At 46.6% G+C, this 27,304-nt stretch overlaps 1 protein-coding gene across 1 annotated transcript in view; it reads right to left on the reverse strand.

Annotated features, from left to right (window-relative positions):
• The window catches only part of plxnb2b (plexin b2b), a 182,807-nt gene that overhangs the window by 20,377 nt on the left and 135,126 nt on the right, over positions 1–27,304 (reverse strand). Inside the window, 22 exon segments of the mRNA XM_029668355.2 lie at positions 168–314; positions 505–571; positions 1,292–1,473; positions 1,828–2,057; positions 4,126–4,226; positions 4,859–4,992; positions 5,232–5,417; positions 7,930–8,139; positions 9,119–9,227; positions 11,435–11,617; positions 11,974–12,110; positions 12,664–12,775; positions 12,981–13,129; positions 13,483–13,661; positions 14,853–14,940; positions 15,323–15,418; positions 15,595–15,696; positions 15,899–16,010; positions 19,947–20,058; positions 21,530–21,686; positions 23,223–23,349; positions 23,737–23,837. Of these exon segments, the coding sequence (XP_029524215.2) occupies positions 168–314; positions 505–571; positions 1,292–1,473; positions 1,828–2,057; positions 4,126–4,226; positions 4,859–4,992; positions 5,232–5,417; positions 7,930–8,139; positions 9,119–9,227; positions 11,435–11,617; positions 11,974–12,110; positions 12,664–12,775; positions 12,981–13,129; positions 13,483–13,661; positions 14,853–14,940; positions 15,323–15,418; positions 15,595–15,696; positions 15,899–16,010; positions 19,947–20,058; positions 21,530–21,686; positions 23,223–23,349; positions 23,737–23,837 (3,021 nt within the window).

Here is a 27,304-nt window from a genome sequence, read left to right on the forward strand (position 1 = left end):
TACAGTGTAGACGCAGTATAAAAAAGATAAAAGGGTTCATGGATGCGACACATAATTGCGATCAGGGCAGTCAGTGAAAAGGCAGTCAGAACAGACTCGGAAGAACACAATAGCAGTGGTAGCTGTTGTCAGGGGGGTAACCGTGGTAACGGTGTGGCGTCACTCACCAGAACGCAGTACTCCACGTCGTCTCCCAGCAGGCCCGTGTCGTTCAGGGTGTACTTGGCCTTCTTCACTCTGGCGTCTACTGGACCTTTCTCGATCTGGTGCTTGATGGCTCGGAACAGTTTGTACAAGGGCTCCCCTGCAGAGTCCTGTTGACAACACAGGGGGTCAGAGTGCAGTCAGAACACTCGCTACATTGTTGCATCTCTGACACTCTTCACATAATATGAAATGTCCACAAAAATAATGTTTTTCTTAACTCAGGAGGCTCCTTAACGCACACACACATACTAATGACATATCAGCAATATATTGAATGAAAGAGTGTCATGTCATCACCTTGAGGAACTGGTAAAGACAGATGGACATCCAATTACACAGCATCCTCTCCACAACGGTCTCCGACCTGCAGGACAGGACAAAACACAGGGCTGAGTGACACATCTCAACATTTCTATTACAGTCTCCGACCTACAGGACAAAACAAAAGAGTGACTGACACATCTCACAATACCAATAAAAAAGCAACCTTTAGAATGAACTGCTGTAACCCCTCTCCATTCACAGGACCTATTGTCAGGCATTAGCACATCCAATGAACAGTTATGTGTATGTGGAGGATGTTAGAACAATGGACCAATCAGCATAATTAGCTCCTCCATTGGAGATAATTACACATGTTGTACTGCAGCACAGCCACTCAAACACTGCCGAGCACAGTTGACAGTTGACATGACACAACCCCAGGTTCTGTTACACTAGACAACCAGGCTCTGTTCAGGATCTCCTTTCTGCTGTGAACTGGAGATGGCCACTGTCTCCAACGCTGGTGTTGTAGGCTAAACGGACAAGCCACTGGCGGTTAGGTGTGATGTTGGCTGCCATGGGAAACCAGAACATACGCTAGTAGAACTAAATCTACCGAAACTAAAGCCACCAAAGCTAAAGATACCAGAGCTAAAGCTACCAAAACTTAAGCTACCAAAACTAAAGCCACCAAAGCTAAAGCTACCAAAACTAAATCTAGCAAAACTAAAGCTACAGCTTTCAAAACTAAAACTAACAAAACTTAACCTACCAAAACTAAAGCAAACAGAACCTAAAGCTAGAGAGTAATACCCCTGACCTGCGCAGCATGAGTTTGGGGTTCTTGCTGTCGACATAGTTCCCCATGAGCTCCAGCAGCAAGGTCCTCATGATGTCAGTGTAGTACTCCAGCTTCCCGTGCAGAGCCACCGTCAGCAGGGAGGCAAAGTACACCTTGGCCCGGGCGTTGAAGTCTGGACGGCCCTCCAGAGTCTTGATGAACTACACACACAATGAAGATTGACAGAAGACCCAGTTAACGACAATCCAGTTCACATGAACTGTTGGTAAATCTTCCAACTCAAACAATGGAAGGGAGATCGCAATCATCTGAAATAGCCATCTCTCCAGGTCTCCTTTCCTTCATCTGCTCTAATATGAACAGATTGGACTGGTGACGGCATAACACATATACAGGCCACCAATATATCCAACAGGCATCCAACACAGCTTCCACCTTTCATCGTTTCTTTTAGATCAGCGCAGATTAAGATCAGGGAAACAAGAAGAGAAAGCCTCTTTAGACTACTGAAATACAAGCAGATATATTATTTGGCTAGGCTCAATGTGCCTTACGTTAATGAGGAAGGTTTTGGAGTTGAGCAGGTTGGAGAACTGGTTGAGGGCCTGGGCCACGATGGCCTTCCGTGCCTCAGGGATGTCCAGCTTGCCCGTGATCATCACATCATTGGCCCCGTCCTTGGAGGGCAGGAAGAAGACGCGGTCCGTGTAGGTCTTATAGTCCAGGAAGGGGATTCGCCCCTCGCTCAGGTCGTTGGTATGGTCCTCCATCTCTATCATCAGGTCTGACAGGGGAGAGACAAAGAAACATCTAAGTACTTTGCACATGTCCTCATCCTTAGACTTTTGAGCAACATACAGTAAACATTTACTCCCTTACAAGAAAAATGCGAAATAGCTTTTTTCACATGTTGAGCTTAAATTTCACAAGCAAAAACATATTTCCGCGCATGTTACATTTAGAGTTCACATGTTAACACCAGCTTTTCACATGTGAGGAGAATAACATGTCTTCACCTCATATGTGAAATGCAGTTTCACATGTTAGAAAACTCAAACTATTAAAATCTCACTTTCACATGTGGAATTGCAGATACACATGTGGGATTTAAACAATGTTATTCCTACACATTTTCTGTTGTAGTGGGAACAGTAACATTAGTAATCTCAAAACATTATACTTTAATGAAAATGTTTTTATATGTTTTTTTTATGTTTAGCTCACAGAATATAATTTAAAAGTATGCATTAAGGTGTCTAATATAATAAACGTGGCAAAAATGAATGTAGACATTAATGAAATGTATTTCTATAGCTTTAGAAATACTTGTAACAATGGTTGGGGAGTGCCAAGATGGAGGCACGGTGGCTTCAAAACAGTACCCCTATCAGTCATCTAGTGTACAGTGCATTTGTAAAGTATTCAGAACCCTTGACTTTTTCCACATTTGTTACGTTACAGCCTTATTCTAAAATGGATTCAATTGTCCCCCTCCCCTCATCAATCTACACACAATACCCCATAATGACAAAGCAAAAACAGGTTTTTAGAAACAGTTGCAAATGTATAAAAAAACACAAAAAAACACACAAAAAACACATTTACATAAGTATTCAGACCCTTTACTCAGTACTTTGTTGAAGCACTTATGGCAGCGATTACAGTCCTCAAGTCTTCTTGGGTATTACCCTACAAGCTTGGCACACCTGCATTTGGAGAGTTTCTCCCATTCTTCTCTGCAGATCCTCTCAAGCTCTGTCAGGTTGGATGGGGAGTGTCGCTGCACAGTTATTTTCAGGTCTCTCCAGAGATGTTTAATTGGGTCCAAGTCCGGGCTCTGGCTGGGCCACTCAATGACATTCAGAGACTCGTCCCGAAATCACACCTATGTCTTGGTTTTTGCTCTGACATGCACTGTCAACTGTGGGACCTTATATAGACAGGTTGGTGCCTTTCCAAATCATGTCCAATCAATTGACTTTACCACAGGTAGACTCCAATGAACTTGTAGAAACATCTCAAGAATGATCAATGGAAACAGGATGCACCTGAGCAAATTTTTAGTCTCATAGCAAAGGGTCTGGAAATAAATAGCAAAATAAACAACTGTTTTCGCTTAGTCATTATGGGGTATTGCATGTAGATTGATGAGGGAAACAATAATTTAATCCATTTTAGAATCAGTCTGTAACGTAACAAAATGTGGAGAAAGGGAAGGGGTCTGAATACTTTCAGAATGTGCTGTATAGATAAATCATGGATCAGAACCCAAAATAAAATCTTGTTTTACTCCAATGTTTGTAAACAAAGTAAGTGTAAACAACCACTGTATAGCCTAAGAACATGGTTCAAACTAAATGTTGATATGATGCATGGTCAGACCTTGTATCAACAGCGTAGTCTATGGATTTGAGAGTGGTTGCATTTCTCCAGCCCCATCCCTCAGCTTTTTACTGAAACTGTGGCGGGGAGAACACTTTGCCAATGTTTCAATTAAGGATTGCAGCTTTAAACACCTTCAATTGTGCAATAGTGTGTGAGTTACTTTTGTGCCATGAATATCAAGCAAAACTTCCCAGTAAACATGAAATAAAGAAAGCCATCCAAAAACTGAAAAACGGGAAAGCACCATGACCTAAAGGAACACCTCCAGAAGCCGTCAGACTCTGAGAAAGCAACCGAAGTGCTGAACCAACTCCTGGGACAGATTTGGATAAAGAAAAAGTGCCAAGCAGATGAATGTGTCGATGAAGAACTTCATATGAAGTAGAAGGAATGTATAATTATGTAAAATATTGTGTAATGAAGACCCTTGGCAGTTCTGCTTAACAGCTGTGGTTATAATGTAGTACCTGTGAACTCTTTCTTGCAGCGGTCTCGTACACTCTCCTCCAGATTCTCCAGCTGGTGTTTCACCTTCTCATACTCTCTCTCAGCCTGCTGGCTCTTCCTCCTACGCGCACACACACATATTGCTATATTGTAATTATTTCGCTACTATGGTCTATTTATTGCCTTACGGGAGTATTATCCTACCTCATTTGCACACACTGTATATACCTTTTCTATTGTATTATTGACTGTATGTTTGTTTATTCCATGTGTAACTCTGTTGTTGTTCGTGTCGCACTGCTTTGCTTTATCGTGGCCAGATCGCAGTAGTAAATGAGAACTTGTTCTCAACTGGCTTACCTGGTTACACACGCACGCACGCACGCACGCAAACACACACACACACACACACACGTAACATTGTACATTTCTGTCAAGTGTGCATCATTCAGCTGGCTTGGCTCCGTGACACCAACTGAAGTTGTCGGCCACACGTGCATGGAGAAAGGTGGTATGGTGTACTGTCCGGTATGCTGTGGTGTATGGTGTACTGTCCGGTATGCTGTGGTGTATGGTGTACTGTCCGGTATGCTGTGGTGTATGTTGTACTGTCCGGTATGCTGTGGTGTATGGTGTACTGTCCGGTATGCTGTGGTGTATGGTGTACTGTCCGGTATGCTGTGGTGTATGGTGTACTGTCCGGTATGCTGTGGTGTATGGTGTACTGTCCGGTATGCTGGTTGCGTAGCTTACCTGTAGCAGTAGACAGAAATGAGGATGATGAGTAGCATGGGGACGATGACTGCAGGGATGATTAAGAGAGATACCTCGTTCTTCCTCTCGTAGTGCACAGAGCCCACCACCCATTCTCCATTCCCAAACTTAATCTGAAACACACAGGTCACAGCAGGAGAGTTATCATCAACACTGTAGATAGGAGAATGTCTTCAATAAAATATTGACAACTTTTAACATTACGTTTCCCTAACACCAAATGACTCTGAATCTATTTTGGCAGGCAGAATTTAATTACCCATCTTCAGGAAACTGCAGATAAATGAAAAGATAGCTAAGACAGATCAATGTACCTGTGTCGTCCAGTGTGTGTGTGTGTGTGTATTCTCACAAGCAGGTCCAATGGGTCGGAGCTGGTGTCTCTGCGTCTGCGGTGACGTTTGGAGAGGGCCCGGGGCTGGCTGGATGGGGGGTCCAGGAACAGCTTGTCATCTTGTAGGGTGTTGACAAAGTAGGGGATGTCCCCCACAAACGCCTGGGCCTCCTTGGCTGTCATGGCCTTGGAGAAGCCTCGGCCCTACCATGGAAACCGTAGAGAATGGAATTATTGTGTAGATCAAGATTAATAACTGCAAACAGGACTTTTTTTCCAAAACATGTAACCTGAACTGGAAAACATGTAGTTGTACCCTAGTTGTACCTTCCAGTGCATTTTGTAACGTTACAGCTGTCATGACTGTCCTGACCAGGTCAGGTTACAGGAGACCACAACCCTACAGATTATCTCTCAACCCCAACAGAGGAGGAGAGATCTAGGGGTCTGAAGATGTGGGGGGTTTTATGACCCCTCTCACCCCTGGTAAATCTCAGGCCACAGACAAATTCCTTTGTCCTGTTACTATGGAGAACCAGCCTCAGAACATTAAACATACAATAAAGGGACTTTGGAACAATGGTTTCCGTCAGCCACAATGGTGGTCATGACAATAGATGGAATATGAAAATGTATGTCATTTTTGTTTTGTTATTAAAGGTTAATAGATGACGTTATTACGAAAACATTGTAATGTGAAGAGTTTTCCTAGTATATGTTTGATGTTTATACATTGTACGTTGTATGGAAAATATCCAAATCAAAGAGAATGTTTTGGGGAAGATGAAATGTTAAGTTAGTTGTCTAAAATTGGATTTGAATAAAACTCTAGACCTTGCCTCATTAATGTGGTACGCCCAGAGAATTGCCCTAAAGGCGGTTACGCCCACTTCTGACCCAAGGGTATAAAACCTGTGAGTAAAGAATTCACAGAGGAGACTACGTGATCCAAGCTGCAGCAAGGTCTAAAAAGTCAACGAACACAGAACACAACGCAAGTTTGAAGACAAAGATATCCTTTTCTACCCAAGCTACGGATGAGTAGCTGTGTCTAAGCGGGTGAATTCAAGTCGAACCAACTAGCCTCCATCTCCCATCGAATTGTGGTATCTAAAGGGTTTCATTCCTATGCTGTGAGTTCTGAGCTACAGAGCTGTCTGTCCTCAGAAGACCCCTTCCAGAGCAAAGGGTGAGGGAACAGACTCCTAAGCCAAAAAGGACACTGACATTGGGAGGACGAGCAGGGAGGTGCGCCGGAGTAGTGCGTCATCGAGCAGCCTGAAGGCCTACGCAGAGAATCCTCGGAGATCATCCCCATGTAATTACATCATTATATTCTGACCCATAAGAGCGGCAGTTTAGGCTAGGGTTAGAATAAGCATAGCTGACAAATTCACCCAAATGTATATTTCTCTTGTGTACTTTCTTTTTTCTCTCTCTTTTGAAATCCCCATTGTGGGTAGCACGCCCCATAGTGTGTTGGCCGGTTATACTAAGTTCTAATCAATAGCCTATAATGTGTTTTGTCTACGTGTATCTTTTATCATAATTGTAGCTTTATAGTAAATAAATATTCAACTAAGATTGTTGTGGTACGAACTCATTGGTGAGACCCGGGTCCATGCAGATTCACAGGCTATACGACGTTCAGAACGAGATTGGTAGAGGCAACTGGTTAATTAGCGGCTGTTGTAAAATCGATATTCTGATATTCTTTGAGTTAATTTGGGAAATAGAAACTCAATAAAAACGAGTTTTCCCATGGTGCCCCAGGTTAATGAGTTAATAATTGCTTGATTCAGTTAATCACGCAATTAGAAACTTTAATCATTCGATGAACAACAGTCCTTTAGGTGCCTTTTGTCAAACTCCAAGCGGGCTGTCATGTGCCTTTAAATGAGGAGTGGCTTCCGTCTGGCCACTCTACCATAAAGGCCTGATTGGTGGAGTGCTGCAGAGATGGTTGTCCTTCTGGAAGGTTCTCCCATCTCCACAGAGGAACTCTGGAGCTCTGTCACAGTGTCCATTTGGTTCTTGGTCACCTCCTTGACCAAGGCCATTCTCCCCCGACTGCTTAGTTTGACCAGATGGCTAGATCTAGGAAGAATCTTGGTGGTTCCAAACTTCTTCCATTTAAGAATGATGGAGGCCACTGTGTTCTCAGGGACCTTCAATGCTGCAGACATTTTTTGGTACCCTTCCCCAGATCTGTGCCTCGACACAATCCTGTCTCAGAGCTCTACGGACAATTCTTTCTACTTCATGGCTTGGTTTTTGCTCTGACATGCACTGTCAACTGTGTCACCTTATATAGACAGGTGTGTGCCTTTCCAAATCATGTCCAATCAATTGAATTTACCACAGATGGACTCTAATCAACTTGTAGAAACATCTCAAGGATGATCAATGGAAACAGGATGCACCTGAGCTCAGTTTCGAGTCTTATAGCAAAGGGTCTGAATACGTATGTAAATAAGGTACCTGTTTTTACTTTGTCATTATGGGGTATTGTGTGTAGATTGATGAGGCAAATAATTAATTTAATCAATTTTAAAACAAGGCTGTAACGTAAAAAAATGTGGAAAAAGTCAAGGGGTCTGAATACTTTCTGAATGCACTGTATACTAGGTCAGCTCACATGGGCCAGGAAAAAAACTCCTGGCCTAAATCAAAACACAGTCTTTTAATTTCCTCATTTCGAGTGCAACATACTCACAGTGACGATGATGATGGAGGTCTCAGTGATGATCTTCTTGGTGAGGGGGTTGAAGGCAGGGTTGGGGTGGTAGTCGAAGGGCTTGAGCTCCCTCACCCAGTTGTCCAGCTGGATGAAGGTCCTGAACACCTGGGTCTCAGAGGACCTGTTGATGGCAGGGGACAGGAACCGGAGAACCGTGTCGTTCTTATTCAGTGCCTCCTGGAGGTACTGGGGGACGACGAGAGGAGCAGGAGAGGAGGAAAGGTGAGACCCACAGAATTAAAAAGATGCCATGTGCTTATTTTGTTTAGGGTGAGACCGCCCTGAATTCCATACTGTTCCTGTACATAGACAGAGGTGAAAAACAACATAATGGCTATAGTCTTTAACCATCACACTATGCTCATTCCAAGACACATACATTTTAGAACCACTATGGGCCTACATTAAATGTTGAGCTCGAATTTGTATTGATTCAGGATCTGCCAAGGCAGCAGCTACTCTTCCTGTGGTCCAGCAACATGAAGGGTAGTTGTATACAGTTCAGAACGGTCAGAATATACCGAATATTACCATGGAAAGATTGTGATTTCAACCACACAAGGTCTTTAATAAGTCAACTTTACCAGCCACCAGTTTGTGGGGCTTCCCCTAAGACCCCAGCCCCAAGTCCCTGCCACCCAGGGAGAGAGAGAGAGAGGAGCAGAACAGATCAAAGCTGCTTAACCACATCATCAGCTGGAACCTTAATTCCTCTATTCAATATAGCCTCTAAATGAAATGCATAAAATTGCTGCTTATCCCGCCCAAGGCATCAGGGGCAGGAGTCTGCGTCTGCAAAGCCCCTACAGTAGCTCTGGGTGGACTGTGTGACATTAAGTCAAACTCGCTTGATTATTTCTGGAGGAATCAGATCTTTTTTTGATGCAATCCTCCAGGTTTAAGGAATTATGGTCTATAATGAGGCAGTAATGCAGGCCTATGGCGTCTTTCTTCCTGATCACTGAAAGTTACTTTATGGGGAGTAATTTAACCGTCCATATGTGGTTGCGACAGAGGGGTGGTTTAGGATTTTAGATTTAGGGCTGAGCTGGAGTGACTGAGGTTTGATTGACGTATAACCTGATACACTGCCAGCGGTGGAGAGATAGTGGAACAGAGAGGCAGAGAAAGAGAACGAGAGAGAAAGAGTGAGATGAATCCATACCTCAGTAGGAGTCATGCCGGACCACTCGTCTGCTGAGGCCTGGACCCTCATAATGGCGTTCTGGATGAGGTCAAACCCGGATCCTGTCACCACGATGGTCCTTCCACCACTGAAACAACATCACCGGAAACAAAGGGGCGAAATGAATGGTTTTAACCCACGGAGGGGATCACATTCACATTTCATCCAACAGAAGAGATATCACATTAAATCCATTTTATCTCATTTCTACCAGCATTCCGGTGTAACCAGAGGAGAAAAACTCGAGACCACCTTTACCCCAGACACAGAGACGAGTACAAAGCTCTCCCTCGACCTCCATTTGGCAAATCTGACCATAATTCTATCCTCCTGATTCCTTCTTACAAGCAAAAACTAAAGCAGGAAGTACCAGTGACTCGGTCAATACGGAAGTGGTCAGATGACGCGGATGCTACAGGACTGTTTCGCTAGCACAGACTGGAATATGTTCCGGGATTCATCCAATGGCATTGAGGAGCATACCACCTCAGTCACCGGCTTAATCAACTCTCTCTTCATTCATCAGCACTCATCAATAAGTGCATCGACGATGTCGTCTCCACAGTGACCGTACCATTGCAACCAGAAGCCATGGATTATAGGCAACATCCGCACCGAGCTAAAGGCTATAGCTACCTCTTTCAAGGAGCGGGACACTAAAACGGACACATATAAGAAATCCTGCTGTGGCAAACAGGCAAAGCGTTAATACAGGACTAAGATTGAATCCTACTACACTGGCTCAGACTCTTGTCGGATGTTGCAGGGCTTGAAAAATATTATAAAGGGAAACCCAGCCGCGAGCTGCCCAGTGACGCGAGCCTACCAGACGAGCTAAATGCCATTTATGCTTGCTTTGAGGCAAGCAACACTGAAGCATGCATGAGAGCACCAGCTGTTCCGGGCGACTGTGTGATCACGCTCTCCGTAGCCGATGTGAGAAAGACCTTTAAACAGGTCAACATTCAAAAGGTGTGGGGCCAGACAAATTACCAGGATGTGTACTCAAAGCATGCACGGACCAACTGGCAACTGTCTTCACTGACATTTTCAAACTCTCCCTGATCGAGTCAGTAATACCTACATGTTTCAAACAGACCATCATAGTCCCTGTACCTGATCACCGACAACGATGAGACAGCCTATAGGGAGGAGGTCAAAGAATTGGCAGTTTGGTGCCAGGACAACAACCTCTCCCTCAATGTAAGAATAACAAAATAGATGATCATTGCCTATAGGAAAAGGAGGGCCAAACAGACCCCCATTAACATTGACGAGGCTGAAGTGGAGCGGGTCGAAGTTTCAAGTTCCTTGGTGTCCACAACAAACTATCATGGTCCAAACACACCAAGACAGTTGTGAAGAGGACATGACAACACCTTTTCCCCCTCAGGAGACTGAAAAGATTTGGCATGGGTCCCCAGATCCTCAGAAAGTTCTACAGCTGCACCATCGAGAGCATCCTAACTGGTTGCATCACTACCTGGTATGGCAACTGCTCGGCATCTGACCGTAAGTTGTTACAGAGGGTACATCACTGGGGCCAAGCTTCCTGACATCCCAGACCTCTATACCAGGTGGTGTCAGAGGAAAGCCCAAAATATTGTCAAAGACTCCAGTCACCCAAGTCATAGACTGTTCTCTCTGTTACCGCACGGCAAGCGGTATCAAGTCTAGGACCGAAAGGCTCCTTAACAGCTTCTACCCCCAAGCTATAAGACTACTGAACAATTAATGAAATTGCCACCCAGACTATGTATATTGTTTTTACACTGCTGCTACTCGCTGATATTATCTATACATCATGACTTTACAAATGACCTCAACTAATCTGTACCCCTGTATAGCGCCTCATTCTTGTTATTGTTATGTCATTTTCTCATGTTACTTGTTATTATAAAAAAAATGTTTTACTTCAGTTAACTTAGTCAATATTTTCTTAACTCTATTTCTTGAACTGCATTGTTGGTTAAGGGCTTGTAAGTAAGCATTTCATGGTAATGTCTACACATTTAACCGTCCATATGTGGTGGAAGGACCATCGGTGGATGGGACAAATTCTGACTTGACATTGATTTGACATTGATGCTACAAACTGTTGTCAGGAGAGGGAGCCAGGTGTGTTGGAAATTGAATGCCATTAAACTACACTAGGGAAGCTTTCATTGTCTTACGACAGGTGGCATCATTCTAACGCATCACGTCTCAGTGCAGATGGAGTTGTCTTGCAAGTTGATGTGAGACAAAGTGGACGCCTCTATAATAGCTTCTTGTCTCTAGAGGTCTGATACTCACCACACAAAGCTTCCCTTGGGGTGGTGGTCCAGGATAGTGGGGTTCTCCCAGAACTGGAAGGCTGTGGGGACGGCCGTGGTGGTGCTCTTCCCATACTTTACCGTGACCATAAGCAGGTCAGAGGGGACCTTGTCTGCCCGGTACTCTCCCATCCTGCAGGTGATGTTCGCACCGAAAGTCTCCCTGCAGACAAGGACACAGCCAGGGACATAGTCAGCCAGGGACACAGACCCCTCAGAACTAGGGGTCAACAGGGGTCACGGTGCACAGGAGACTAACATGGCAGAACCATGACAGCTAGGTAATTACTGGGCTTTCTTGTTAAAGAAAATCATGGCCAAATTTGAAATGAAGGTATTTTTCAATACATCAACCCTGCTTGCTAGATCTGTACACACTTATGCTTAAAGCACCTGTTATTTTGCACGTTGTCATGCCAAAGGGTTGGCTGAAGTGAAATAATCTGCAGGTGACCAGTTACCAGACCACCGCAACCTTGCCTAATACTAGTTCCTTTCCCAGGATGCAGCAGTACTTACACAGTGCACACCACCCCGCCGACAGTGACGCTGACGTCCTCCCTGGTGGCTGTATCCAGGTTGGAGCCAGAGATGGTGATGACCATGCCCCCGGCCTTGGAGCCCTTGTCGGGGTGAACCGAGCTGGCTATGGGGTCCTGGAGGATCATGTAAGAAAACACGCCCTGTCATCCTATTCATGTCTCATTTCTTCCCCCACAAGGCTTTCAAAACGCACACCCACCCACCCAACCCCACACGCATTTCCTTCAATTTGCTGAGTAAACAGTTAGGCGCAGCGGTCCCCTGTGGGGAAGCTTTAGCCGTGTGAGATATAAAGAAAGACAGTCAAATTGCTCCAGCGTACCCTGTTAAGGCACCAGAGGAAATAGAAGCGGCGTATCACACATTCTAAAATAATACACACAACTATAATATACAAAACTCAATTTCGTCTTATCGTTCTGGGCATTACCTGCCAGTGTAATGTGGCAGTACCAGAGTAGCTTATTCACAGAACATTATTACACTTAAATGTCATGCCCTTCATGCGTACTGATAAAGGGGCTCTTTAATACAGCGTCTGCATAGCTGGGAAATTGAAAATAAAACAATGGCGATAACATAACCAAATCGGGTAGACACTTCATGAGTCCGCCCTCCCATCCAGAGGACTGTGATTGAAGTGAAGACATGCGGTAGATTAGCTACCCGGTATGTGAAGAAAACGGAGGACGTTCCTCTCTTCCCTCCCTCCAGCTCCACCTCCACCGGCCCCCAGTTGGTGCTCAGCGGGTCCAAGGGGCCGATCTCGCACACCACACTAGAGACCCGGGAGGAAGGAAGACATTTGAGGGCTCGTGTACATTTGGGTAGCCCACAGTGTACGACAGAACACACAACGCGCCACGGTACAACCCCTTCTGTCGCCCATCTACACACACTCAGAGGCTGCGGGTGTGTCCCGTGGAGCGCTGGTCTAAAGCAGTGCACTATAAAGGGAATAGGGGGCCATTTGGTGTGTTTACCTGGTGGAGACGGCGTATCGGTCCTCCTGGTGTATGCAGGGGACCCCCACCACACTGACGGCCTTGATGTCATCCTTGTGGATGCCCAGGTTGGAGCCCTTGATGGTGACAGAGATGCCCCCCTTCACGGGTCCGTAGCGAGGGATGATCTGAGAGGGGGATTGGGGAACAGGTTTAAGATGGCCGCTTTTGGATGAAAGTGTACACAGTCGTTTGCAGAGTAGCACCTTGAAATAAGACACAAACTCGTGCAGAATGCGACCCCGCAGTCTGTGAAAGACTGTGTTCGGGACTGTAGCCCAGCCTTTAGAATTGACAATTGATCAGAGGCGCCCCTTTCGCGTGTGGGCATTCGACAGCCATTGAACAGACCTCATTGTCAGTAGCTACTGGGGGATGAAATAAGACCAATCATCGAAGTGAACATCAAAATGTCTAGTCAGTCGGTGATAATCAATAGTCGATATTTTGTTGCAGGTTGAAAGACAGGTGTGTTACTCACGTCAGTGATCTGTGGGTCAGGGCACTCGGTGTCCTGCGGGTCCTCTGTGGCCTGGTCAATACACAGCTTCTCATAGACGCACGACTTTCTCTTGGCGCACCACACGCAACTGTACTTAGGAGCAGCGTTCTTACACAGGCTGCAATCCTCCCGGCCCAGTGAGCAGTTATATAGGGTCACTGTGAAGGAAGAGGAGAGCCGCAGAATACTAGGGACTATTCTGTCATTTCATTTACATGACACTGGGCCATCAGTAGTACAACGATGGTTTTGGACTAATTCACTTAGACGATGGCAAAGAGTATGTCGGTAAATGTGTGAATGTATTAATGTATCACTTTGCCAAATAAGGCCTATTGTCGTTTTATGTCCACACATCCCTTTGGGATGTTGTAAACAGCAGTGGTGTACAGTTTTTAAGTACAAATTCGTTTTTTGGGGGCATCTGTACTTTACTTTAGTGTTTATATTTTTGACAGCTTCTACTTTTACTTCACTACGTTCCCAAAGAAAATAATGTACTTTTTACTGCATACATTTTCCCTGACACCCAAAACTACTAGTTACATATTGAATGCTTAGCAATACAGGAAAATGGTCCAGAGAACATCTCTGGTCATCTACTGCCTCTGATCTGGCAGACTCACTAAACAGAGAACATCCCTGGTCATCTACTGCCTCTGATCTGGCAGACTCACCAAACAGAGAACATCCCTGGTCATCTACTGCCTCTGATCTGGCAGACTCACTAAACAGAGAACATCCCTGGTCATCTACTGCCTCTGATCTGGCAGACTCACCAAACAGAGAACATCCCTGGTCATCTACTGCCTCTGATCTGGCAGACTCACTAAACAGAGAACATCCCTGGTCATCTACTGCCTCTGATCTGGCAGACTCACTAAACAGAGAACATCCCTGGTCATCTACTGCCTCTGATCTGGCAGACTCACTAAACAGAGAACATCCCTGGTCATCTACTGCCTCTGATCTGGCAGACTCACTAAACAGAGAACATCCCTGGTCATCTACTGCCTCTGATCTGGCAGACTCACTAAACACACATGCTTCATTTGTAAATTATGTTATAAATTAAATCAATTATTATAAATTATTTTAAAAACTAGAAAAATGTGCTGTCTGGTTTGTTTAATATAATGAATGTGAAATGATTTATGCTTTTATTTTTGATACTTAAGTATATTTAAAATCAAATACTTCTAGATTTTTTACTCAAGTCGTATTTTACTGGGTGACTTTCACTTTTACTTGAGTCATTTTCTATTAAGGCATCTTTACTTAAAACGAGGACAATTGGGCACTTTTCCACCTCGGGTCAACACTGTTGCATATTTGCATGTACCACTTACCATTCAGCGTGCTGTCTATCTTCCTGCCCGTCTCCTTGTCCTTCACGTAGAACAGAACGTTGGTTTCCTGTGACTTGTCGAAGGCAAACTACAGACGGGAACACAAACGACCTATTAATCCAGTGATTAATGACACATCTCCAAAATATGCCAGAGAAAAGTTCTCTTTGTGACTTATACACTTCGGCAACCATTCAGAAACAGCAGAAGATGTGGGAATAAGTATCTGTACCGTTTCAAAGACGTTTTCCAATCACAGAAAAAGCAGTTTGAGGATATAAAACAAAACAGTGGTGTTTTTGTCCATGGGGGGGTGCTATAATATCAAACTGACTGACACAAACCAGGTAAAGTGACCATACAATACAACATCCTGACCAAGCAACACCTAATGAACCCTTCACCCCTTCAAGTCAGAGTGAAGTGAGAGCTACTATTGACAGGTGTGGGTCAGTAAGCAGTTAACGCACATTAAAACCGCTGAAACTGTAGAAGGGCCCGTCTTCAGACCTGACGTCCTCCTTCAAGCTCCTCATCAGCTCCGTGCCGATGGTGAATGTCCGGTCCTGCAGAGGAGGAGAGGGTTAGTTGTGTACGTGCTCAGGAACAACTCAACGTGACTACCGTCGGATTCACCACTAACTAGTGCCCGCTGTTCTTCTGAACTTCCATAGATTCTAGGAGTGTCTAAATGTAAACCTAATATAACGGCGATATCAAATATTTAAAACATGTCATTTACTTGGTACACATCCAGATTGATGCCCTCGAAGCTGATGGTGGTTTTGAACCCAACAGGAATGAGCACAGGGTCAGGGTTTTCAAACTGGGGACACCTCGCTCCCTAAACAGAGACGAAAATGAAATGCCAATTTCAGAAATGAACATGTCAGAGCAATTGCATTTTTGAACTTCAGCAGACAAACTCTCATCCAGACGGATCACTTGTCAGCTCTCTGACGGATCTGTTGACTTGCACATTGACATGCCATGCAAAGGCTCTAACGAACCGTACTGCATTTGAACCCGTTTAACGGAGCACCTACCTGTCTGTGTTTGATGATCTGAGGGCCCGACAGAGTACCATCCACATCCTGGCAGGTGTGTTCCTGTGTGTTCCACTGGCAGCCCCATGGACTGGCCACACACGACATACACCTAGGACACACGCCCACAGCCGGGAGGCGCACTCAATTAAAAAAACTGTGACAGTATTCCTGTAGCTGTACCCATGTTGTTGATGGTAAACATGTCTCTCCACCTTCCAATAAACAAAGCTCATTTATCACGTGCTTTTCCTCCGGGTGAAAAGACAACACAGGAAGCAGCCACGGAAGAAAACACAAATGTTGGAGATGGACTTGTGTTTCTTGATTAATGAAAAAGGAAACTGAAGTCATTTCCTGCAGGTTGGTAATAAAAAAAAGGGTCAGAATGCAGGAGATGCATTCAATCCCAGTATCATGAATCACAGTTTACCCACAGGAGCAGAACCCTTCACCTTGTTCACATGCTGCTATTCCTTTCCATCAAAGTGAGCCCAGAGAGTGAGGTAGAGAGAGTGGAGTAGAGAGAGTGGAATAGAGAGAGTGGAGTACAGAGAGTGAGGTAGAGAGAGTGGAATAGATACAGAGAGTGAGGTGGAGTGGGGTAGAGAGAGTGGAGTACAGAGAGTGAGGTAGAGAGAGAGAGAGTGGAGTGGGGAGGTAGAGAGAGTGGAGTACAGAGAGTGAGGAGTGAGGTAGAGAGAGTGGAGTAGAGAGAGAGTGGAGTACAGAGAGTGAGGAAGTGGAATAGAGAGAGTGGAGTACAGAGAGTGAGGTAGAGAGAGTGGGGTAGAGAGAGTGGAGTACAGAGAGGTGAGAGTGGAGAGAGAGTGGAATAGAGAGAGTGGAGTACAGAGAGTGAGGTAGAGAGTGGAATAGAGAGAGTGGAGTACAGAGAGTGAGGTAGAGAGAGTGGAATAGAGAGAGTGGAGTACAGAGAGTGAGGTAGAGAGAGTGGGGTAGAGAGAGTGGAGTACAGAGAGTGAGGTAGAGAGAGTGGAATAGAGAGAGGAGGAGAGTGAGGTAGAGAGTGGGGTAGAGAGAGTGGAGTAGAGAGTGAGGTGAGAGTGGAGTAGAGAGAGTGGAATAGAGAGAGTGGAGTACAGAGAGTGAGGTAGAGAGAGTGGAATAGAGAGAGTGGAGTACAGAGGTGAGGGGGTAGAGAGAGTGGGGTAGAGAGAGAGAGGAGGTAGAGAGAGTGGAGTGGAGTACAGAGAGTGAGAGTGAGGTAGAGAGAGTGGAGTGGAGTAGAGAGTGGAATAGAGAGAGTGGAGTACAGAGAGTGAGGTAGAGAGAGTGGAATAGAGAGAGTGGAGTACAGAGAGTGAGGTAGAGAGAGTGGGTACAGAGAGTGAGGTAGAGAGTGGAATAGAGAGAGTGGAATACAGAGAGTGAGAGTAGAGAGAGTGGAGTAGAGAGTGAGAGTGGAATAGAGAGAGTGGAATAGAGAGAGTGAGAGAGTGGAGTACAGAGAGTGAGGTGGAATAGAGAGAGTGGAATAGAGAGTGAGGTGGAGAGTGGGGTAGAGAGAGTGGAGTACAGAGTGAGGTAGAGAGAGTAGAGGTAGACAGAGAGTGGGAGAGAGTGGAATAGAGAGAGTGGAATAGAGAGAGTGGAGTACAGAGAGTGAGGTAGAGAGAGTGGAGTAGAGAGAGTGGAATAGAGAGAGTGGAGTACAGAGAGTGAGGTAGAGAGTGGAATAGAGAGAGTGGAATACAGAGAGTGAGGTAGAGAGAGTGGGGTAGAGAGAGTGGAGTACAGAGAGTGAGGTAGAGAGTGGAGTAGAGAGAGTGGAATAGAGAGAGTGGAGTACAGAGAGTGAGGTAGAGAGAGTGGAATAGAGAGAGTGGAGTAGAGAGTAGAATGGGGTAGAGAGAGTGGAGTACAGAGAGTGAGGTAGAGAGAGTGGAGTACAGAGAGTGAGGTAGAGAGAGTGGAGTAGAGAGAGTGGAATAGAGAGAGTGGAGTACAGAGAGTGAGGTAGAGAGAGTGGAGTAGAGAGAGTGGAATAGAGAGAGTGGAGTACAGAGAGTGAGGTAGAGAGAGTGGAGTAGAGAGAGTGGAATAGAGAGAGTGGAGTACAGAGAGTGAGGTGAGGTAGAGAGAGTGGAATAGAGAGAGTGGAATGACAGAGAGTGGAGTAGGAGAGTGGAGAGAGAGTGGGGTGGGGTAGAGAGAGTGGAGTACAGAGAGAGTGGAGTACAGAGAGGAATGAGAGTGAGAGAGAGTGAGAAGAGAGTGGAGAGAGAGAGTGGAATGGAGTACAGAGAGTGAGGTAGAGAGAGTGGAATAGAGAGAGTGCAGTACAGAGAGTGAGGTAGACAGAGTGGAATAGAGAGAGTGGAGTACAGAGAGTGAGGTAGAGAGAGTGGAATAGAGAGAGTGGAGTACAGAGAGTGAGGTAGAGAGAGTGCAGTACAGAGAGTGGAGTAGAGAGAGTGGGGTAGAGAGAGTGCAGTACAGAGAGTGAGGTAGAGAGAGTGGGGTAGAGAGAGTGGAGTACAGAGAGTGAGGTAGAGAGAGTGGAGTACAGAGAGTGGAATAGAGAGAGTGAGGTAGAGAGAGTGAGGTAGAGAGTGAGGTGAGGTAGAGAGAGTGGGGTAGAGAGAGTGCAGTACAGAGAGTGAGGTAGATGGGGTAGAGAGAGTGGAGTACAGAGAGTGAGGTAGAGAGAGTGCAGTACAGAGAGTGGAGTAGAGAGAGTGGAGGAGAGTGGAGGGAGAGAGTGGAATAGAGAGAGTGGAGGTACAGAGAGTGGAATAGAGAGAGTGGAGTACAGAGAGTGAGGTAGAGAGAGTGGAGAGTGGAATAGAGAGAGTGGAGTACAGAGAGTGAGGTGGAGAGTGGAGAGAGAGAGAGGAGGTAGGAGTACAGAGAGTGAGGTAGAGAGAGTGGAATAGAGAGAGTGGAGTACAGAGAGTGAGGTAGAGAGAGTGGAATAGAGAGAGTAGGAGAGTGGAGTACAGAGAGTGAGGTAGAGAGAGTGGAGTACAGAGAGTGGAGAGAGAGTAAGTAGAGAGAGTGGGGAGTAGAGAGAGTGGAGAGAGTGGAGTAGAGAGAGTGTAGAGAGTGGGAGTAGAGAGAGTGGGGTACAGAGAGTGGGTAGAGAGAGTGGTGGAATAGAGAGAGTGGAATAGAGAGTGGGTAGTAGAGAGAGTGGAGGTAGAGAGAGGGTACAGAGAGTGAGTAGAGAGTGGAGAGAGAGTGGGGCAGAGAGAGAGTGGAGTACAGAGAGTGAGGGAGAGAGTGGAATAGAGAGAGTGGAGTACAGAGAGTGAGGTGGAATAGAGAGAGTGCAGTACAGAGAGTGAGGACAGTAGAGAGAGTGCAGTACAGAGAGTGAGGTAGAGAGTGGAATAGAGAGAGTGGAGTACAGAGAGTGAGGTAGAGAGAGTGGAGTAGAGTGCAGTACAGAGAGTGAGAGAGAGTGGGGAGTGCAGTACAGAGAGTGAGGTAGAGAGAGTGGGGTAGAGAGAGTGGAGTACAGAGAGTGAGGTAGAGAGTGCAGTACAGAGAGTGGGAGAGAGAGTGGGGGAGGTAGAGTGGGGTAGAGAGAGTAGTACAGAGAGTGAGGTAGATGGGGAATAGAGAGAGTGGAGTACAGAGAGTGAGGTAGAGAGAGTGCAGAGAGTGGAGTAGAGAGAGTGAGGTAGAGAGAGTGCAGTACAGAGAGTAAGGTAGAGAGTAGGGGAGAGAGAGAGTGAGAGAGAGTGTGGGGTAGAGAGGGGGTACAGAGAGTGGGTAGAGAGAGTGGGGCAGAGAGTGGAATAGAGAGTGGAGTACAGAGAGTGGGGTAGAGAGAGTGGAGTACAGAGAATGGGGTAGAGAGAGTGGAGTAGAGAGTGGGGTACAGAGAGTGGGGTAGAGAGAGTGGGGTAGAGAGAGTGCAGTACAGAGAATGGGGTAGAGAGAGTGGAGTAGAGAGAGTGGGGTAGAGAGAGTGGGGTAGAGAGAGTGCAGTACAGAGAGTGGGGTAGAGAGAGTGCAGTACAGAGAGTGCAGTACAGAGAGTAAGGTAGAGAGAGTGGAGTACAGAGAGTTAACTCACGGTGTGTTTTCTGCTTTCCTCACAGTGGCTGAACAGTTGTAGAACTTGAACTCCCTGGTGGCAAGCTCCACCGACTCGTTCACAAAGATCTTAATGGGCACCGCCACGAAATCTACGGGCGCAGAGAGGCACAAAGAGGAGCAGAGAGGCACAAAGAGGAGCAGAGAGGAACAGAGAGGAGCAGAGAGAAACAGACAGGAGCAGAGAAGAGCAGAGAGGCACAAAGAGGAGCAGAGAGGCACAAAGAGGAGCAGAGAGGAGCAGAGAGGAACAGACAGGAGCAGAGGAACAGAGAGGATCAGAGAGGAACAGAGAGGAACAGACAGGAGCAGAGAGGAACAGAGAGGCACAGAGAGGAGCAGAGAGGAACAGAGAGGAACAGACAGGAGCAGAGAGGAACAGACAGGAGCAGAGAGGAACAGACAGGAGCAGACAGGAGCAGAGAGGAGCAGAGAGGAACAGACAGGAGCAGAGAGGAACAGACAGGAGCAGAGAGGAGAGGAGCAGAGGAACAGACAAGAGCAGAGACGAGCAGAGAGGAGCAGAGAGGAACAGAGAGGAGCAGAGAGGAACAGACAGGAGCAGAGAGGAGCAGAGAGGCACAAAGAGGAGTAGAGAGGAACAGACAAGAGCAGAGAGGAGCAGAGAGGAACAGAGAGGAGCAGAGAGGAGCAGATAGGAACAGACAGGAGCAGAGAGGAACAGACAGGAGCAGAGAGGAGCAGAGAGGAACAGACAGGAGCAGAGAGGAACAAAGACAGGAGCAGAGAGGAACAGACAGGAGCAGAGAGGAGCAGACAGGAGCAGAGAGGAACAGACAGGAGCAGAGAGGAACAGAGAGGAAGAGAGGAACAGGCAGGAACAGACAGAGAGGCACAAAGACAGGAGCAGAGAGGCAGGCAGGAGCAGAAGAGAGCAGAGAGGCACAAAGAGGAGCAGAGAGGAACAGGCAGGAACAGACAGGAGCAGAGAGGAACAGACAGGAGCAGAGAGGAACAGACAGGAGCAGAGAGGAACAGACAGGAGCAGAGAGGAACAGAGAGGAGCAGACAGGAGCAGAGAGGAAAGACAGGAGAGGAGGAACAGACAGGAGCAGAGAGGAACAGAGAGGAGCAGAGAGGAACAGACAGGAGCAGGGAGGAACAGAGAGGAGCAGACAGGAGCAGAGAGGAACAGACAGGAGCAGAGAGGAACAGAGAGGAGCAGAGTGTCCTTGTGATTGGTGAAGATACAGGTTGCTGTGAAATCCACATAACATACAGAGCTCAGTGAGATATAGCTATATAGGGCCAGGAGTATTTCCTGACTACATGACCTGACAAGGAAATACTCTGGTCCATAGGTAGTTACAGCCAACACTCTTAGAAAAAATGGTTCCTCTGTGGAAAGGGTTCTTGATGAAACTCAAAAGGGTTCTACCTAGAACCAAAAAGGGTTCTTCAAGGGATTATCCTATGGGGACAGACAAAGAACCCTTTTAGGTTATAGATAGCACCTTTTTGTCTCTGAGTGTATACCCAGGGCCCTGAGTTTTCCAGGTCAGGAAAAACTCCTGACCCGTACTACAGTGAGTGTGGTCCTACCCTGGTGTTCAGGTGTGGATGGTAAAGAGACAGGGTTGGGCAGGGCACAGGTGACCTGGCCAGAGGCCATGGTAGCCTCACTCATATAGGAGGGGAACACACAGTGCAGACGGTCTGCCTGCCCGACGGAGGGGAGGGAGGGCACGTTGATCTCCACCTGAGAGAGAGAGACACGGGAGAGAGAGAAAGGAAGGAAAACCGAGAGGGAGAGAAACAGAGAGAGAGAAAGGAAGGAAGGAAAACCGAGAGGGAGAGAAACAGAGAGAGAGAAAGGAGAGAGAGAGAAAGGAAGGCAAACCGAGAGGGAGAGAAACAGAGAGAGAGAAAGGAGAGAGAGAGAAAGGAAGGCAAACCGAGAGGGAGAGAAACAGAGAGAGAGAAAGGAAGGAAGGAAAACCGAGAGGGAGAGAAACAGAGAGAGAGAAAGGAGAGAGAGAGAGAGAGAGAGAGAGAGAGAGAGAGAAAGAGAGAGAGCAAGGAATGAAAACAGAGAAAGAGAGAGAGAAACAGAGAGAGAGAGAAACAGAGAGAGAAAGAGAGGGGAGAGAGAGAAAGGAAGGAAAACCGAGAGGGAGAGAAACAGAGAGAGAGAAAGGAGAGAGAGAGAAAGGAAGTAAAACCGAGAGGGAGAGAAATAGAGAGAGAGAAAGGAGAGAGAGAGAGATAAACAGAGAGAGAGAGAGAGAGAGAGAGAGCAAGAGAGAGAGAGAGAGGGTAGAGAGAGAGAATGAGAGAGAAACAGAGGAGGAGAGAAACAGAGAGGGTAGAGAGAAACAGAGAGAGGGTAGAGAAACAGAGAGAGGGTAGAGAAACAGAGTGGGTAGAGAAACAGAGAGAGGGTAGAGAAACAGAGAGGGTAGAGAAACAGAGAGGGGGTAGAGAAACAGAGAGAGGGTAGAGAGAAACAGAGAGGGTAGAGAAACAGAGAGGGTAGAGAAACAGAGAGAGGGTAGAGAGAAACAGAGAGAGGGTAGAGAAAAACAGAGAGGGTAGAGAAACAGAGAGAGGGTAGAGAGAAACAGAGAGAGGGTAGAGAAACAGAGGGGGTAGAGAGAAACAGAGAGAGGGTAGAGAGAAACAGAGAGAGGGTAGAGAGAAACAGAGAGAGGGTAGAGAAACAGAGAGAGGGTAGAGAAAAACAGAGAGATGGTAGAGAAACAGAGAGAGGGTAGAGAGAAACAGAGAGAGGGTAGAGAAACAGAGGGAGGGTAGAGAGAAACAGAGAGAGGGTAGAGAAACAGAGAGAGGGTAGAGAAACAGAGAGGGTAGAGAAACAGAGAGAGGGTAGAGAAACAGAGAGATGGTAGAGAAACAGAGGGAGGGTAGAGAGAAACAGAGAGGGTAGAGAAACAGAGAGAGGGTAGAGAGAAACAGAGAGAGGGTAGAGAAACAGAGAGAGGGTAGAGAAACAGAGGGAGGGTAGAGAGAAACAGAGAGGGTAGAGAGAAACAGAGAGAGGGTAGAGAGAAACAGAGAGAGGGTAGAGAAACAGAGAGGGTAGAGAGCAAAGTCAGAGGAGGTGCTTTGAGCTCCAGCACATTTCTCCGTTTTAATAAACAACTTTCAGTTTTCCGAGCCGGATCAATAGAGTGCAGATTGTTTCAGAGTAGAGGGTCACTGATTCCAAATGGAAACATTTCTTATTACTTATCTAGGCAGGCCTGCCAGAGCAAGGCCCAGCACGGTACACTACCTGCTGGGTCTTTCTGCAGCTGAGGTTGGGTGGGTGGAAGGACACGATCTTCACACACTGCTGCTTGGGGCTCCACAGCCAGCCGTTCTTCTCCTCCGCTCGCCGGCAGGAGGACCTCCTGGTACACCTGGAAAAACACCAACGCCCATCAGCCACTGCTCTCCGTCCAGCTGGTCACACGTGACTTCCTGTCTCACAGTGACCTCTGACCCCTCTCGTCTGAGTGTTATCAGCTACCGTACCGATGGACAGAGTCACTTATTCAGTGTATGGCCCTAACGAAAAGACTGACTGCTCTCGGGCCCACATACATCGAGAAGTAGCGCAGAAACACAATTGTGGAGGCAAAGTTCTGGGACTATCAACCATAAAACACTAGAGCAACTCCACAGATGGAGGCTGGCCCTATCAAGGGCTGTTTAGAGGGACATGGGAGAGAGATACGCTGACCTGGATCTCTGCAGGACATGATTAGGAGCACACAGAGTGTGTGGCTTTCCTGCGTTTTTCTTACCTGCCCTCCAGAACACACCAGCCACAGTAGGGGTCTCGTGTGGACACACAGGAATGGCAGTCTGTTTTCAGATGGCACGCCTGCACTGGCACCTTGGTGATCTATAGCAGTAGTACACAGACACAAACAAGAGACACAAACATGTCAGGACTGGGTGTCTGTCGGGACACTGAAATGTCTGTGACGTTGAAATTCACTTTAAAACTGGCACCTTGGAGATCTATAGTATCACACTGTCAACAACACGAACACTAACAGCATGAATGCCTCTAACTGGGATAAACACACAGGGGCTGTCCCTTTCTCTCTACAGCAATAACAATAACACTGACAAACGGTGGAACTGTCGGGAGGTCGGTACAGAACTTCCTGGAGGACTGTACAGAATGGTAATGGAGGTCGGTACAGAACTTCCTGGAGGACTGTACAGAATGGTAATGGAGGTCGGTACAGAACTTCCTGGAGGACTGTACAGAACGGTAATGGAGGTCGGTACAGAACTTCCTGGAGGACTGTACAGAACGGTAATGGAGCACTGTACAGAACGGTAATGGAGCATTGTACAGAACGGTAATGGAGCACTGTGCAGAACGCTAATGGAGGTCGGTACAGAACTTCCTGGAGGACTGTACAGAATGGTAATGGAGGTCGGTACAGAACTTCCTGGAGGACTGTACAGAACGGTAATGGAGCACTGTACAGAACGGTAATGGAGCACTGTACAGAACAGTAATGGAGCACTGTGCAGAACGGTAATGGAGGACTGTACAGAACGGTAATGGAGCACTGTACAGAACGGTAATGGAGCACTGAACAGAGCGGTAATGGAGGACTATACAGAATGGTAATGGAGGTCGGTACAGAACTTCCTGGAGGACTGTACAGAACGGTAATGGAGCACTGTACAGAACGGTAATGGAGGACTGTACAGAATGGTAATGGAGGTCGGTACAGAACTTCCTGGAGGACTGTACAGAACGGTAATGGAGGACTGTACAGAATGGTAATGGAGGACTGTACAGAACGGTAATGGAGCACTGTACAGAACGGTAATGGAGCACTGTACAGAACGGTAATGGAGGACTGTACAGAACGGTAATGGAGGACTGTACATAACGGTAATGGAGCACTGTACAGAACGGTAATGGAGGACTGTATAGAATGGTAATGGAGGACTGTACAGAACGGTAATGGAGGACTGTACAGAATGGTAATGGAGGACTGTACAGAATGGTAATGGAGGACTGTACAGAACGGTAATGGAGGACTGTATATAACGGTAATGGAGGACTGTACAGAACGGTAATGGAGGACTGTACAGAACGGTAATGGAGGACTGTATAGAATGGTAATGGAGGACTGTACAGAACGGTAATGGAGGACTGTACAGAACGGTAATGGAGGACTGTATAGTACGGTAATGGAGGACTGTACAGAACGGTAATGGAGGACTGTACAGAACGGTAATGGAGGACTGTACAGAACGGTAATGGAGGACTGTACAGAACGGTAATGGAGGACTGTACAGAACGGTAATGGAGGACTGTACAGAACGGTAATGGAGGACTGTACAGAACGGTAATGGAGGACTGTACAGAACGGTAATGGAGGACTGTACATAACGGTAATGGAGCACTGTACAGAACGGTAATGGAGCACTGTACAGAACGGTAATGGAGGACTATACAGAATGGTAATGGAGGTCGGTACAGAACTTCCTGGAGGACTGTACAGAACGGTAATGGAGCACTGTACAGAACGGTAATGGAGGACTGTACAGAATGGTAATGGAGGTCGGTACAGAACTTCCTGGAGGACTGTACAGAACGGTAATGGAGCACTGTACAGAACGGTAATGGAGGACTGTACAGAATGGTAATGGAGAACTGTACAGAATGGTAATGGAGGTCGGTACAGAACTTCCTGGAGGACTGTACAGAACGATAATGGAGCACTGTACAGAACGGTAATGGAGGACTGTACAGAATGGTAATGGAGGTCGGTACATAACTTCCTGGAGGACTGTACAGAACGGTAATGGAGCACTGTACAGAACGGTAATGGAGGACTGTACAGAATGGTAATGGAGGTCGGTACAGAACTTCCTGGAGGACTGTACAGAACGGTAATGGAGGACTGTACAGAACGGTAATGGAGGACTGTACAGAACGGTAATGGAGCACTGTACAGAACGGTAATGGAGCACTGTACAGAACGGTAATGGAGGACTGTACAGAATGGTAATGGAGGTCGGTACAGAACTTCCTGGAGGACTGTACAGAACGGTAATGGAGCACTGTACAGAACGGTAATGGAGGACTGTACAGAATGGTAATGGAGGTCGGTACAGAACTTCCTGGAGGACTGTACAGAACGGTAATGGAGGACTGTACAGAATGGTAATGGAGGACTGTACAGAACGGTAATGGAGCACTGTACAGAACGGTAATGGAGCACTGTACAAAACTGTAATGGAGCACTGTTTCCGGACGGTAATGGAGGACTGTATAGAGTGGTAATGGAGGACTGTACAGAACGGTAATGGAGGACTATACAGAATGGTAATGGATGACTGTACAGAACGGTAATGGATGACTGTACAGAACAGTGATGGAGGACTGTACAGAACGGTAATGGAGGACTGTACAGAACGGTAATGGAGGACTGTACAGAACGGTAATGGAGGACTGTACAGAACGGTAATGGAGGACTGTACAGAACAGTAATGGAGGACTGTATAGAACGGTAATGGAGGACTGTACATAACGGTAATGGAGGACTGTACAGAACGGTAATGGAGGACTGTACAGAACGGTAATGGAGGACTGTATAGAACGGTAATGGAGGACTGTACAGAACGGTAATGGAGGACTGTACAGAACGGTAATGGAGGACTGTACAGAACGGTAATGGAGGACTGTACAGAACGGTAATGGAGGACTGTACAGAACGGTAATGGAGGACTGTACAGAACGGTAATGGAGGACTGTATAGAATGGTAATGGAGGACTGTACAGAACGGTAATGGAGGACTGTACAGAACGGTAATGGAGGACTGTACAGAACGGTAATGGAGGACTGTACAGAACGGTAATGGAGGACTGTACAGAACGGTAATGGAGGACTGTACAGAATGGTAATGGAGCACTGTACAGAACTTCCTGGAGCACTGTACAGAACGGTAATGGAGGACTATACAGAATGGTAATGGAGTAACTTCCTGGAGGACTGTACAGAACGGTAATGGAGCACTGTACAGAACGGTAATGGAGGACTGTACAGAATGGTAATGGAGGTCGGTACAGAACTTCCTGGAGGACTGTACAGAACGGTAATGGAGCACTGTACACAGAATGGTAATGGAGGACTGTACAGAATGGTAATGGAGAACTGTACAGAATGGTAATGGAGGTCTGTACAGAACTTCCTGGAGGACTGTACAGAACGATAATGGAGCACTGTACAGAACGGTAATGGAGGACTGTACAGAATGGTAATGGAGGTCGGTACATAACTTCCTGGAGGACTGTACAGAACGGTAATGGAGGACTGTACAGAACGGTAATGG

The sequence above is a fragment of the Oncorhynchus nerka genome, linkage group LG9a (genome assembly GCF_034236695.1).
Source record: "Oncorhynchus nerka isolate Pitt River linkage group LG9a, Oner_Uvic_2.0, whole genome shotgun sequence".
Classification (NCBI taxonomy): domain Eukaryota; kingdom Metazoa; phylum Chordata; class Actinopteri; order Salmoniformes; family Salmonidae; genus Oncorhynchus; species Oncorhynchus nerka.